The sequence below is a fragment of the Quercus lobata genome, chromosome 5, assembly GCF_001633185.2.
Source record: "Quercus lobata isolate SW786 chromosome 5, ValleyOak3.0 Primary Assembly, whole genome shotgun sequence".
Taxonomy (NCBI): Eukaryota; Viridiplantae; Streptophyta; class Magnoliopsida; order Fagales; family Fagaceae; genus Quercus; species Quercus lobata.
In genome coordinates, this window is record NC_044908.1 from 20,007,643 (window position 1) to 20,021,604 (window position 13,962).

Here is a 13,962-nt window from a genome sequence, read left to right on the forward strand (position 1 = left end):
TACAGAATCGGAACCATTCCCTTTTTCTAATTCTTTGTTTGGTCCAATTTTTCAAACCATGCAAAAAAACTCTCTGATCGCATTTAAACCGATTGCAAAATATGGTAATTGCATTGCTGATTGTGGTGGAGGTGCAAAAACCAGTGTGATATAGTTTTCAATTCCGTTTTTAAAATATCACAAAAAATCGTATTGCACCTATTAATATATAAGTTTTATTTTATATTTAATATACTAAAATACATATGAAAACCGACCAAACCAAACCGCACCTCATTGCACCACACGATAATTAATCTATTAAGGTGAGGTGCGGTGTGACTTTTGGGCAAATTGCATCAAACAAACCGAGTTTAGCCCTACCTTCAATTATTGTGGTGTTACCTTGTTAGGATTTTTTTTTAAAAATAAAAAAATCAACATTACCCTTAGTATGGTAGTCACCCCACAAGTATAAATGTTTATGAGGTGTAGAGAGTAAGGGTCAGGGTTCAAGTCTCTAGGAGGAAGGCTCACACACATATACACTTAAATTAGGTTAGAGTAGAAATTCTATCTTATATATATATATATATATATATATATAGGCCAAAATAAATATTATTTTTATGTCACATAGATGGCCACGTGTATTGTCACATCAGCATATATTAAAAAATAAAAAACCAACCAAATAAACAAACAAACAAATTAGAAACACAACCAAAAAGTTATAGACCAAATCCATAATTTATCCTAAATTTTTTAAAATGTAGTTTATGTTACTAACATTGTTTAAAATGTGTTTTAATAAATTGAAAACGTAAATTTAACTCGCGTAACAAACTATGTGAAAAAGGCCTTTATTAATTACACGAGTGGATGCCATAAAGCTGAAAGTCTGTTGGAGTATTCGTTAGGAACGTTAGGTATATAAAATACAGAAGGCGATGCCATAAAGCTGAGTAGTCTATTGGAACGTTAGGTATATTAAATACACAAGGGGATGCCATAAAGCTGAGCGTTAGGTATATTTTTTTTTTTTTTTTGATAAGATGAGCGTTAGGTATATTAAATACACAAGGGGATGCCATAAAGCTGAGTAGTCTATTGGAGTATTAGTTAGGAACGTTAGCTAACAAAACTCTGATATAAATGCTAAAAAGGAGGACAACAGAAGCCGGTGGAAAAACCACTCTATTTATTAAAGTGGATGCCATAATGCTGAGTGGTCTATAGGAGTGTTGGTTAGGACCGTTAGATGAGTAGTCTATTGGAGTCCCGGTTAGGACCAAAAGGTACCAAAACTCTGAATATATATGCCCTTTTTGTTAATTGAATACAAGTGGATGCCATAATGCCATAAATACAAGTAGTTTATTGGTTAGGTAACAAAACTGTGAATATGGTTGGTTGCTTATACAAGTAATTTATTGGTTAGGACTGTTAAGTAACAAAATTGGCAGTCATTGACCGATTGACGTCGCCAATCGTTATAAAATTCTGAAAGGACAATAGAAGCACAAACACACCTCTGCTACTGCTAGCTATTTCATTTTCTCATTTAGTCCATCAATTGCCATTTCCACTTTCTGTGTCTTGTATTTTCATTTTTCAATCAAAATTTCCACCTTCAAGCATGACTACTATAGTTACTGGCCTCTTGGAAAAGTCGGGTTCACTCCTTGCTGAAGAAGTATGGTCAGAGCTGAAGGAGTTCATGTCTTTTGACAAAGAAGTCCGAAAGCTTGAGAGCACCCTTCGTGCCATCCAGGCGGTGCTCGAGGATGCTGAGAAAAAACAAGTGAGCGATAAAGCTGTGGAACTTTGGTTAGATAAGCTCAAAGAAGCAGCCTACGACGTGGACAATGTGCTGGATGAGCTGGACACTGCAATCATTAAAGCAAAAATTGAGGAGGAAGAAGAAAAAGCTGAAACTACCACTGCTACTGCTAAGGTATGGCCCTGCATTTCCTGCATTTCCTGGCTTTTCACTAAAATTAAGAAGCTTGTCCATCGTCATGGCATTGTTCAGGAGATAAAAAAACTTAATGAAACATTAGATGAGATTGCCAAAGAGAAAGATAGGTACTCGTTTGTGTTTGAGTCTGGGTCGAGTAGTAGCACTAACATTGACATAGGCAAGTGGCCAAAAACTATCTCCGAGGTTGATGTGTCTGATATTATAGGTCGTAAAGAGTATAGTGATGATTTAGTGAGGAACCTGTTGGGTGAGGATAGTAGTGAAAATGAAAGAAACCCCTATGTCATCTCATTAGTAGGCATGGGCGGTATTGGAAAAACTACTCTTGCCCAACTAGCCTACAATGATGATAAGGTGAAGAGTCATTTTGATATAAGAATGTGGGTTTGTGTTTCTGAACCTTTTGATATTTCTAGGGTTGCCAAAGCAATCATTCAAGAGATTAAACGTACTGTCCTAGACAATGATATTAAGGAAACTCTTAAATGTATTCTCCTAGACAATGATATTGAATTGCAAACTCTAGTGATAACTATTAAAGATTTGATTCAGGGAAAGAGGTCTTTTCTTGTCTTAGATGATGTATGGACTGAAGACTACCAAAAGTGGGAGCAATTAAAACTTGCGCTCAACTATGGTGCTCAAGGTAGTAGAATTTTAGTCACCACACGTAGTAAGAGAGTCACGATTATGGTAAATAGTGACCCTACCATTAGTTTGGATGCATTATCTGAGGATGATTGCTGGTTAATATTTAGTAAAATAGCATTTGTTGATAAGGATGAATATCAATGTGGGCAATTAATAAACATTGGAAGAGAACTAGTTAAAAGGTGTAAAGGTTTGCCACTTGCTGCAAAGACTCTAGGAAGTCTTATGCACTACAAGAGAAGTAGTGAAGATTGGAGGAATATTTTAGAGAATAATTTGTGGGAATTAGAAGATGTTAAAAAAGGTCTTTTAGGACCGTTATTATTGAGTTATTATGAACAACCATCAGCAATAAAATCTTGTTTCTTATATTGTGCTCTCTTCCCAAAGGATTATTTGTTTTCTAGAAATGAGTTGATCCACCTATGGATGTCACAAGGATATCTTGGCGTAAAACCAAATATAGAGATGGAAATTGTAGGAGAAGAGTATTTTGAGAGATTAGTCATGCACTCTTTCTTCCAAGATTTTGAGAAAGACAAAAAAAATGATAAGATAATAAGATGCAAAATGCATGACATAGTGCACGACTTTGCCCAATCAATGACAACAAATAATGAATATGTCACAATTGATGGTGACAAAGAGTTGGGGACAAATTGTAGAAGTGCTCACCATTTGAGATTAGAATTAATAGGGGAAACAGAGTTTCCTATGTCTATTTATAATGCAAAAAAAGTACGCACTCTCTTTTCCACTACATTGGCGAAGATGACTGTCTTCCCACTCAATTTATTCCAGCATTTGACATGCTTACGGGCATTGACTTTGAAATTTTATTCCTTTGAGAATCTTCCAAATGAAGTGGAAAAATTGATACATTTAAGATTGCTCGATGTATCATATAATTATGAAATTAAAGAATTACCAGAAACAATGTGTAATTTATGTAATCTACAAACTTTGAATATTAAAGGATGTCGGAGAATTACAAAATTACCCCAAGAAATGGGTAAACTAATTAAATTAAGACATCTTCTTACTGATTGGGATAAACCTTTTCCAAAAGGGATTGGGAGATTGAGTTCTCTAAGAACATTAAACACTTTCGTAGTAGGTGGTATAGATGATATTGACGGATGTAAACTTGGAGAATTGAAGAATCTGAACCACCTTAAAGGGTCTCTTACGATAAAACGCTTGAAAAACGTAACAGATGTACAAGAGGCTGAGAATGCACAGCTTAAAGATAAGAAACATCTCCGTGAGTTGAGGCTATCGTTTGACGAGGGAGTTGAGGAGATTGAAAGTGTAAGGAATGATGAAATCGTTCTTAAAGCCTTAGAGCCACATCCAAACTTGGAAATTTTAAAGATTGATAACTACATGGGTAGAGTGTATCCTAATTGGATGAAGTCTTTGTCCAATTTGAAAAGGCTTCAGCTTTATTCGTGGCATAATTTAGAGCAATTGCCTCCTCTGGGGCAGCTGCAGTGCCTCGAAACATTAAAGTTAAGGGATGCGAACAGTGTGAAAAAGGTGGGTGTTGAATTTTTGGGAATAGAAGAAGCCAATGGGAAGAACGGATCAACATCATCACTTGTCTTATTCCCTAATTTAAAGTCTCTCCAATTTTGGGATATGAAAGAGTGGGAAGAATGGGATGGGATTGGAGAAAGGAGAGAAGAAGAAGGAGAAAGTGGTGTTTCTGTTTTAATAAGTATAATGCCACGTCTTCAGTTTTTGGATATTTGGAGATGCCCAAAGCTAAAGGCACTGCCCAACTTCCTTGAGACAACTTCGTTAAAGCAATTGGAAGTCGATTGTCGAATTTCCAATTGGATGACGTGGGCAACATTATCCGGATTGAAAACACTTTGTCTCGGTCTGAATAACGACGTGGAGCATTTGCCCCCTTTGGGGAAGCTGTTGTTGGTCGAATCATTAGATATACGGTATGGCCATAGAGTGAAAAAGGTGGGCGTTGAATTTTTGGGAATAGAAGAAGAATCCAACAACAAGAAGAAGAAGATAGACGACGAGAAGGGATCGACATCATCATCTTCTTCTTCTTCGCTTGTCTTATTCCCTAATTTAAAGTCTCTCACATTTGGGGGGTTGAAAGAGTGGGAAGAATGGGATGGGATTGGAGGAACAATGAGAGAAGAAGAAGCACAAGATAGTGGTGTTACTATCACTATTATGCCACGTCTTCAGTCTTTACAAATACATGATTGCCCCAATCTGAAGTCGCTGCCAGACTTCCTTCCTACAACTCCATTGAAGACTCTGGAGATCATTTGGAGTCCAATTCTCAGTGAATGTTGCAAAACAGAGATAGGAGATCAATGGCCCAAGATTTCTCACATACCCAACATCTATATTGATCATACATGGGTGCGAAGAGATGGTCGTCCAATGCAAAATTAAATCTCAGTTCGATTGCGGGCGCTGCAAGTCGCATCCATTCCGTTAAGGTAACTTCTTTCACTTTGTCTTCTTCGTTTCTTTCTTTCTTTCTTTTTCCACAAAAAATAAACAATATTCGCAGATAAATTTGTCAGATTTGTGACCTAAATCTGACAAATAGTTCAATTTCGCTGCCAGACTTCCTTCCTACAGCTATATTGAAGCAATTGCATATCCAGAACAGTCCAAATCTCAGCCAACGTTGCCAAAGGGAGACCAATTGCCCAACATTTATTATCATTAATAAGTGGGACAGGATGATCAATCAAGGGAAAATTAATTCTCTCGGGTAACTTCTTCCACCTTGTCTTCTTCATCTTTTTCTTTTATATCTATTAAAAATATTCTATTTTTCCTTCAAAATTTCCTCAAAAAATAATAACTAAATAACAATATTGGTAAATAAATTTCTTTCTTATGTTACTATGGGAGTGTGGTATAATGGTATTACATTACTCTCTCAATCATATTTTCGTGTCTCTTTCAATGTACTAGGTGTGCTTTGTTACTCTGTTCCTTGTTAATATATCCTTCATTCATCAAAAAAATAAAAATAAAAAATAGAGTAAAAAAATAACAATGCAATATTACTATGAACAAACTGTGTAAATCTAGTATTACCTCCTATATAAAATAAGTCGTGCTGAGGCTATCAATTAGGATGACAGTTTTTTATTCACTATACAATTTCTTAGAAATAAAAAAACAAAAAACATGTGAATCTGGTTGTTGTCCCACCTATTGTGTATGCTTCATGTTACATAGTATGCATTAATCTCTTGTCATAATATGTATTTTTCCTATCGTATTTTGTGTGTTCTTATTTATAACAATCATCAAATTCCAGTATCAAGTGAAGCATTATTTGTGATCAGGAAAATATTCAAGGCGTGAGCATACGTTGACGTAGGCATACAGAAGAAACTCCTGTATCATATATGGTATGACACATGAAAGGTGAGCTAGGCACTTAACCAAACTGCAAACTAATGCATCCTCAATTATTAAGGACTTGAAAATGAAGTTGCTAATTAAGCATCAAACTTCAATGTTACAATACTTACAGGTCTTATGAGTTTAAACCCGAAGGCATGTGAATTTCTTGTGAGACCAATGAAAAATGAAATGAGATCGAAGTCTAGAAGAAAGGCATTGAGAGACATATTCAACAATGGTGGAAGGTTCTTGAAGTTGTGAATTTGAAGAAGAGATCTCGTAAGTGGTGTAAAGACGATATGCTTGATTACCTTTTGCTCCTTCAGTCCAATCTCCTCTCTCTCTTGCACCAGGTATAACTAACACTCACAGTGACACAAAATAGAGAGATATGTCTATTTGTTTCTTGGGTTTTGTACAAGAAAAATGAAAATTTGGCAAACAGTTTTAATTTGCTTTATATCTTGACAATGTCAATAAACTTACTCATTTCTAATTCTTCACTATTTGATTTGACAGGATTTATGTGAGCGTCAGTGAGTGAGTCTGGGCTTTTTGAGATGTTGACTTTTGGATGATCCAGGTTCTGTTTGGTTGCTAAGAAAGTGTAGGAACCAATGACTTTTTCAAGAGAGAGAGAAAGACAGATGTACTCATCCATTTGAATAGTCACAGTTTAGTGGTATCTTTTGCAGGTGAGTTTATTATTTAGACATTTTGCACATACTTTAATTGGCTGCTTTCTAGTTTTGGAGAACTGTCAATACCTTTCTGCAGTAGCATTGTGTGTGTGTGTGTGTATTTCTACTTCTTTACCATGTTGAGCCATTTATCGTTAAACTATTTTATGTTTGGACAACATTAGCTATTAATTGAAAAGAAAATGACCATTTAGTAATGTTGTTCTCATTGCTTTTCCTAGATAGAGTTCCATTCGGCTTCGGCTGAGGTTTTCTTTGATGTTTTGCTAATTATAGAGGAATTGATTTATGAAATGACAGTTAAAGTGGGCGTATAGTGTGAAAAAGATGGGTGTTGAATTTTTGGGAATAGAAGAAGCCAATGGGAAGAACAGATCAACATCATCACTTATCTTATTTTCAAATTTGAAATCTCTCAAATTTATGGATATGAAAGAGTGGGAAGAATGGCATGGGATGGGAGAAAGGAGAGAAGAAGAAGAAGGAGAAAGTGATTTTTTGTTTTAATAACAATAATTATGCCACGTCTTCAACGTTTGCATATTATCGATTGCCTAAAGCTAAAGGCACTGCCCAACTTCCTTGTGACTACTCCGTTAGAGGAATTGGGAATCGATTGCCGTTGAATTTCCAATTGGATGACGTTGGCAACAATGAAAACACTTAATCTCGATCTCTCAGAATGGATTGACACTTAATCTTCACTTGTCTTATTCCCTAATTTAAAGATTTTTGGGAATTGAAAGAGTGGGAAGAATGGGATGGTATTGGAGAAGAACAAGAAAGTGGTGTTACTATAATGCCACATCTTCAGAATTTGTCATTTCACTATTGCAACAAGCTGAAGTCACCACCAGACTTCCTTCATACAACTCCATTGAAGGAATTGCATATCTAGGGGACTCCAATTTTCAGTCAATGTTGCCAAGAGGAGATAGGAGACCAATGGCCCAAGATTTCTCACATTCCCAACATTTAATATCGTTAATATGTGGGATAGGATGATCAATTAAGGGAAAATTAATTCTGGGCTCGATTCAAGTGCTCCAAGTGTCATCCTTTCTCAGGTAACTTCTTCCACTTTGTCCTCTTCATCTTTTTCTTTTATATCTATTAAAAATTATTTTATTTGTCTATCAAAATTTCCCAATAAATAATAACTAAATAACAACATTGGTAAATAAATTTATTTCTTATGTTATAGGGACTTGAGTAGTGTATTTGATGTTTGGTGGGACTATGGGAGTGTAATATAATGATATTTGCATCTCTCTTTCGATGTAGTTGGTGTTGTTCTGAGAGTGCAGGGGTAGTTAGAACTTAGAGATCTTAAGCCATGTGTTTTTTTACTCTGTTCCTTGTTAATATATCTAAAGTAAAAAATAACAATGCAATATTACTATGAAAAAACTGTGTAAATCTATTATTAGCTCCTATATAAGATAAGCCGTGCTGAGGCTATCGGTTAGAATGACAATTCTTTATTCACTATACAATTTTTTAGAAATTCCATATAAAAAACATGTGTATCCGGTTGATGTTCCACCTATTGTGTATGCTTCACGTTACATAGTATGCAATGATCTCTTGTCATATTACGTATTTTCCTATCGTATTTTGTTGTACTTATTTATACCAAACATCAAACTCTAGTATCAAGAGAAGCATTTTTTGTGATCAAGAAAATATTCAAGCATGAACATACTTTGAGGAAGCCCTGCAGAAGAAACACCTACATCATCATATCATAATGACAGCAAAGCTTGCATATGGTATGACACATGAAAGGTGAGCTAGGCACTTAACCAAATTGCAAACTAATGCATCCTTGATTGTTGAGGACTTGAAAATGAAATTGCTATTCATCAAACTTTGATTTTACAATACTTACAGGTCTTCTGAGTTTAAACCCAAGGGCATGTGAATTTCTTGTCAGACCAATGAAAAATGAAGTGAAATCGAAGTCTAGAAGGAAGCCATTGGGACACATATCCAACAATGGTAGAAGGTTCTTGAAGCTTTGAATTTGAAGAAGAGATCTCATAAGTGGCATAAGAGGATAATCAATCGAGGCGGTTGAAGAAGACAATATGCTCAATTACCTTTTGCTCCTTTAGTCCAATCTCTTCTCTCTCATGCACCAGGTAACTAACACTCACAGTGACACAAAAATAGAGAGATATGCAAGTTTGTTTCTCAGGTTCTGTACAAGGAAAATGAAAATGTGGCAAATAATTTTAATTTGCTTTATATCTTGACAATGTCAATAAATTTACTCATTTCTGTTTCTTCACTATTTAATTAGACTGGATTTATGTGCGCGTGTCAGTGAGTGAGTGTGTACTTTTTGAGACATTGACTTTTGGATGATGCCAGCTTCTGTTTGGTCACTAAGAAAGTGTGGAGACAGATAACTTTTTTAGAGAGAGAAAGATAGATTTACTCATCCATTTGAATACTCAAAGTTAAGTGGTATCTTTTTCTAGTGAGTTTATTATATAGACATTTTGCACATACTTCAATTGGCTGCTTTCTGGTTTTGGAGAACTGTTAAAACCTTTCTGCAGTAGCAACGTTTGTGTGTGTGTGTATATCTACTGCTTTACCATGTTGAGCCATTTATCATTAAACTAATTTATGTTTGGACAACATTAGCTGTTAATTCCAGGAGATGACCATTTAGTTATGTTGTTCTCATTGGTTCTCTTAGATAGAATTCCTTTTTGAATAAGGTTTTCTTTGATTTGTTGCTAATTATACAGGAATTGATTTATGAAATGATAGATTAATGATGATGCAGGAAACACAAAAAGATTTCTATTTAGTATTATTTATATTTGCAAGTCAATTGTATTTTTATATTTTAGGTCCTAGTAACTTATTAAGCTATTAGTATTTTAATTTGGAAGCAAGGTTATGTTCATAATAAGGCAACTAGGGTTTCCTAGGCCAATTAGAACTAGGGCTTAGCAATCCTTTATAAGGGACCTATTGTACTCCTTATGGAGATAATTGATATTTTGATGAATAAAAAAAATGGCCGTTTGGTCTCTCTTTGGTCTGGTGCTGACTCCAGGTCCACCCTAGGGGCCGTCTCTTAGTGGTTTCCCAGCTTAGTGCTGACTCCAAGATAGGCCTAAGTGCTGACTCTTAGGTCATATTAATTTATTTTCCCGTTGTTTAATTTTTTTTTTCTGGTTGTCCTACATCAAATGAACTTGTGCAAACAAAGGAGAAAAGAAATTGAATCATTCACATATTTCTTGCCTGAAATGCTTTCCTATTCAAAGGTTAATCCATAATCCTACATATGTCAGTAGATCACACTTCCATACTTATTCCCCCCCTGATATGGACTATCATTTTCTTAGATATGCAGCCATGGTTCTCCAGATTTCAGAAGGTGCTCTTCAATCCTGTAGAGTCTGAGGATCAGCTGGCAAACTGATACAAGTATGATAGTTGCTCTGACTAATGAAGTTGAAAGTGATGCTGTTGACAGCCCAAAACAAAATAAGTTGTTTTCATAATCTCTCCTCCCCCTGTACTATTAAGAGAGGTAGACATTTGTTTCTGCTCACTACTCTCCCTGCATCAAAAATATTATTGTCCAAACATTAGGGCCCATCATTAATTCCTTTGGTACAACTTCAGAAGATATAAATGATGTTTTTCTTGAAAGAGTTCTTACAAAGCCAACTCCAAGTAAGCCTTCTCATTCTGTTGCCATTGAAGTGGTTAAAACTTTACAGTTGGAATTTATATTTTTAGTTGTGTTTTAAATAATAATAATAATAATAATAATAATAATAATAATAAATCAATGCTTGAAAATGTCACCTCCTAAGTCTTGTGTATTATTTGAACCTATATCTGAGTCCTTTCATCATAAGGGCAATTATAGGGTACGTAAAAGGCTGCTCCATTTCCTGTTGGAATTCATTGCAGTAGTTCACCGCTTTCCACATCCTTTGGTAGTGATGCTTCTGAGGGTCTCACTTTGAAGCATCAAGAGCTCTTTGGGATTCAACAGGCTTATAAGCCAGGAATTGGAAAGCGAAAGGTAGAAGCATCACCAGGTTCGTTTATGTGCCCTCCTAAAACTTGTGTCTATCTAGAGCCACTCGATGAGATATCATTGAACAATGTAGCTAATGGCTGGCAGATGCCTATGACAATGCCTTTTCAATCAGCAAAAAAACTTGTCTTTTCCAAAGGAAGATAATATCCAATGTGACCTTCTACAAAGTAGCAAATATTGTAACCAAGGTATTGTTTTGTTCGTTTTTTTTTTTTTTTTTTGTTTTAAACTCTGTTCTTCCAGTTAAAAAATAGAAGTTTCTCTCAATCTACAGAACACCTTTGTGGCAATTTAGCATTCTTAGAAAACACTCCAGTGTGGAAGGAACCCGAAAGCATGATTTATAGAGGCAAACATCCGGGTGAGAATACTCTAAAGTAAGAGTTGCGGACAAAGATTGAAACCACTCGTTAGCTTTGTTATAATGCCTCTGTGGCAAATATACTGCTCAAAACTAGATATGGCCTGCTGTGATGATGGAAGTTAAATGAATGTGATTTGAGCTGGAAAGCACATCTTTTTTCTTTAATTTTGATTGTAAATTTCGTTGCTCATGTGGGTCTGTTTGTGTGTAATGGATCCCATTATTAGATTAGTAGATGCATGTGAACTTACATGAATGCTAGGTCTTATAGTTAATATGACAGGGCATTTGTGCTAGTAGGCTGATCACTTATTTACCCGTATTTTGATTAAAAATGGTTCCAATTTCTTCAGCCGATTGTCTTTACCACTTGGAGGTGGCTCTTCAAGCAGAGACCATTACAGGAATAGGTTTCTTACAGAATTACATTGAGTCTATTCTGGCTCTTCAAGATGCTAGCTGCAAACTCACACAAGGTTTGTTACCATCCAATGCTTATGTCATGTCATATATAGAAACTGGGGTTAGAATTCTATCCTGGCATTTTTTTATTGGTTTTTCCTGAATTTCCATGCACCATTTCATATTAATCATTAGTGCAAAACCTTCACAGCAAAAAGAAAAACAGAAAATTTAGATATTATGTGAATGCTGGATAGAGGACAAATTATCTATGATGTCATATGTTGGAGGCCTCTAAAACCATATTAGATAAAATATTTTTAAGCACATGATTGTTAATAAAATTTAAAAATACAACTGTTCTTGGATTTATTGCTAATTATATAGGAATTGATTTTTGAAATGACAGATTAATGAACTTTTTGTGCAAACAAAGGAGAAAAGAGATTGAATCATTCACATATTTCTTGTCTGAACTACTTTCCTCTTCAAAGGTTAATCCATATTCCTACAAATGTCAGATCACACTTGCATACTTTTTCCCCCCTTGATATGGATTATCATTTTCTTAGATATGCAGCCATGGTTCTCCCGATTTCAGAAGCTGCTCTCCAATCCTGTAGAGTGAGAATCAGTTGGCTAACTGATGCAAATATAATAGTAGTTTCAACTAATGAAGTTGAAAGCGATGCTGTTGACAGCCCACGACAAAATAAGTTCGATTCATAATTTCTCCTCCCCTTGTATTGTGGTGTGCTAACTACACTATTGAGAGAGGTAGACAACTTTTTCTGCTCACAACTCTCCCCACATCAAAAACATTATTGCCCAAACATCAGCGCCCATCATTAATTCTTTTTGTCCTATTTCAGAAGATATAAATGATGATTTACTTGAAAGAGTTCTTATTACGCCAACTCCAAGTAAGCCTTCTTATTCTGCTGCCATTGAAATGATTAAAACTTAACAGTTTGAATCTGCATTTGTATCTTCAGTTGTGTTTTGGAAAAAAAAAAAAAAATCAATGCTTGAAATGTTACCTCCTAAGTCTTGTGTTTTGTTTGAACCTATATCTGAGTCCTTTCATAACGCAAATTACAGGGTAGGTATAAGGCTGCTCCATTTCCAGTTGGAATTCATTGCAGCAGTTCCCCACTTTCCACATCCTCTGGCAGTGATGCTTCTGAGGGTCTCACTTTGAGGCTTCTGGAGCTCTTGGGATTCAGCAGGCTTATAAACCTGGAACAGGAAAGCAAAAGTTAGAAGCATCACCAGGTTGGTTCATGTGCCCTCCTAAAACTTGTGTCTTACTAGAGTCACTTGATGAGAAATCATTGAACAATGTAGCTGATGGCTTGCAGATGCCTATAACGACACATTTCCAATCAGCAAATAAACTTGTCTTCACCAAAGGAAGACAATATCCAATGTGGCCTTCTACAAAGTAGCAAATATTGTATCCAAGGTATGGCTTTTTTTGTTTTTGTTTTTGTTTTTTGTTTTTTGTTTTAGACTTTCTGTTCTTCGCATTAAAAAATATAAGTTTCTCTCTTTCTACAGAACACCTTGGTGGCAATTTACCATTTATAGACAACACTCAATGTGGAAGGAACCTGAAAGTGTGATTCACAGAGGCAAACATCTAGATGAGAATACTCTAAAGAAAGAGTTGTGGACAAAGTTTGAAGTAGCATCCACTCCTTAGCTTTGTTATAATGCGTCTGTGCTACAACATACTGCTCAGAACTAGAGAAGCCCTCTTGTGATGATGGAAGTTAAATGAGTGTGATTTGAGCTGGAAAGCACATCTTTTTTCTTTAATTTTGATTGTAAACGGTAGATCATGTTGGATGTTGGTCGTATGTTGAGGCTCTATAATTGGTTTATATATCAGTACCACCTATGATGCATGTATCTCGTGGTGGCGTTATTTTCACTAATCATTTGTCCGAAGAGTAACTACAACACATATGAGCACCAGTGGGACAGCCCAAGGACTATGCACAAATTTCAATTTTTGTAATCGAAAAGCTAAACAGCCCTACTGTTTTTGGTTTATATTATTCTTCTGAAGATGTTTTGTTAGATTGTGAGAGCTCGTTGGGTTATGAAAAGAAGGATTGGCTAGAAGTCTGCAATGGTGTTAGCTTATTCTGTTAGTATTGTGTTGGAACTGTTTTTATCTCATTGTTTGAATAAATTTATCATTCATCGTGATACAGAAACAGCACACTATGTTTCAACTATTGGCTATTGCAAAGTTCCATGCCACATCTTTTGTGGGATGTCATGCGAGGTGCATCCTTGCACCATGTATACTATAGAACTGGTTATGTACACAATACTGTTCTTATATGAATAAGCTTCCCCTTTAAGACGTGTTATTTGATTTTTT

General features: G+C 35.5%; 1 protein-coding gene across 27 annotated transcripts; it reads left to right on the forward strand.

Moving 5' to 3' along the window:
- The first annotated feature begins 757 nt into the window (after window positions 1–757).
- Window positions 758–13,944, forward strand: LOC115992266 (putative disease resistance protein RGA3). Of its 27 annotated transcripts, none has more exons than XM_031116380.1 (19): window positions 758–5,091; window positions 5,222–5,372; window positions 5,959–6,040; window positions 6,150–6,372; window positions 6,539–6,714; window positions 6,999–7,787; window positions 8,374–8,508; window positions 8,614–8,864; window positions 10,092–10,279; window positions 10,375–10,425; window positions 10,614–10,799; window positions 10,886–10,989; window positions 11,076–11,641; window positions 11,977–12,061; window positions 12,140–12,344; window positions 12,440–12,490; window positions 12,669–12,842; window positions 12,929–13,032; window positions 13,128–13,942. In XM_031116380.1, exon 1 carries the CDS (start codon window positions 1,619–1,621, stop codon window positions 5,042–5,044), a length of 3,426 nt encoding a protein of 1,141 aa, XP_030972240.1. In that variant the 5' UTR covers window positions 758–1,618; the 3' UTR covers window positions 5,045–5,091; window positions 5,222–5,372; window positions 5,959–6,040; window positions 6,150–6,372; window positions 6,539–6,714; window positions 6,999–7,787; window positions 8,374–8,508; window positions 8,614–8,864; window positions 10,092–10,279; window positions 10,375–10,425; window positions 10,614–10,799; window positions 10,886–10,989; window positions 11,076–11,641; window positions 11,977–12,061; window positions 12,140–12,344; window positions 12,440–12,490; window positions 12,669–12,842; window positions 12,929–13,032; window positions 13,128–13,942. The 27 variants fall into 27 exon arrangements, with proteins under 27 accessions (XP_030972240.1, XP_030972243.1, XP_030972246.1 ...); XM_031116383.1 differs by having other exon boundaries at window positions 10,625–10,799; XM_031116386.1 differs by having other exon boundaries at window positions 10,669–10,799.
- Window positions 13,945–13,962: the final 18 nt, after the last annotated feature.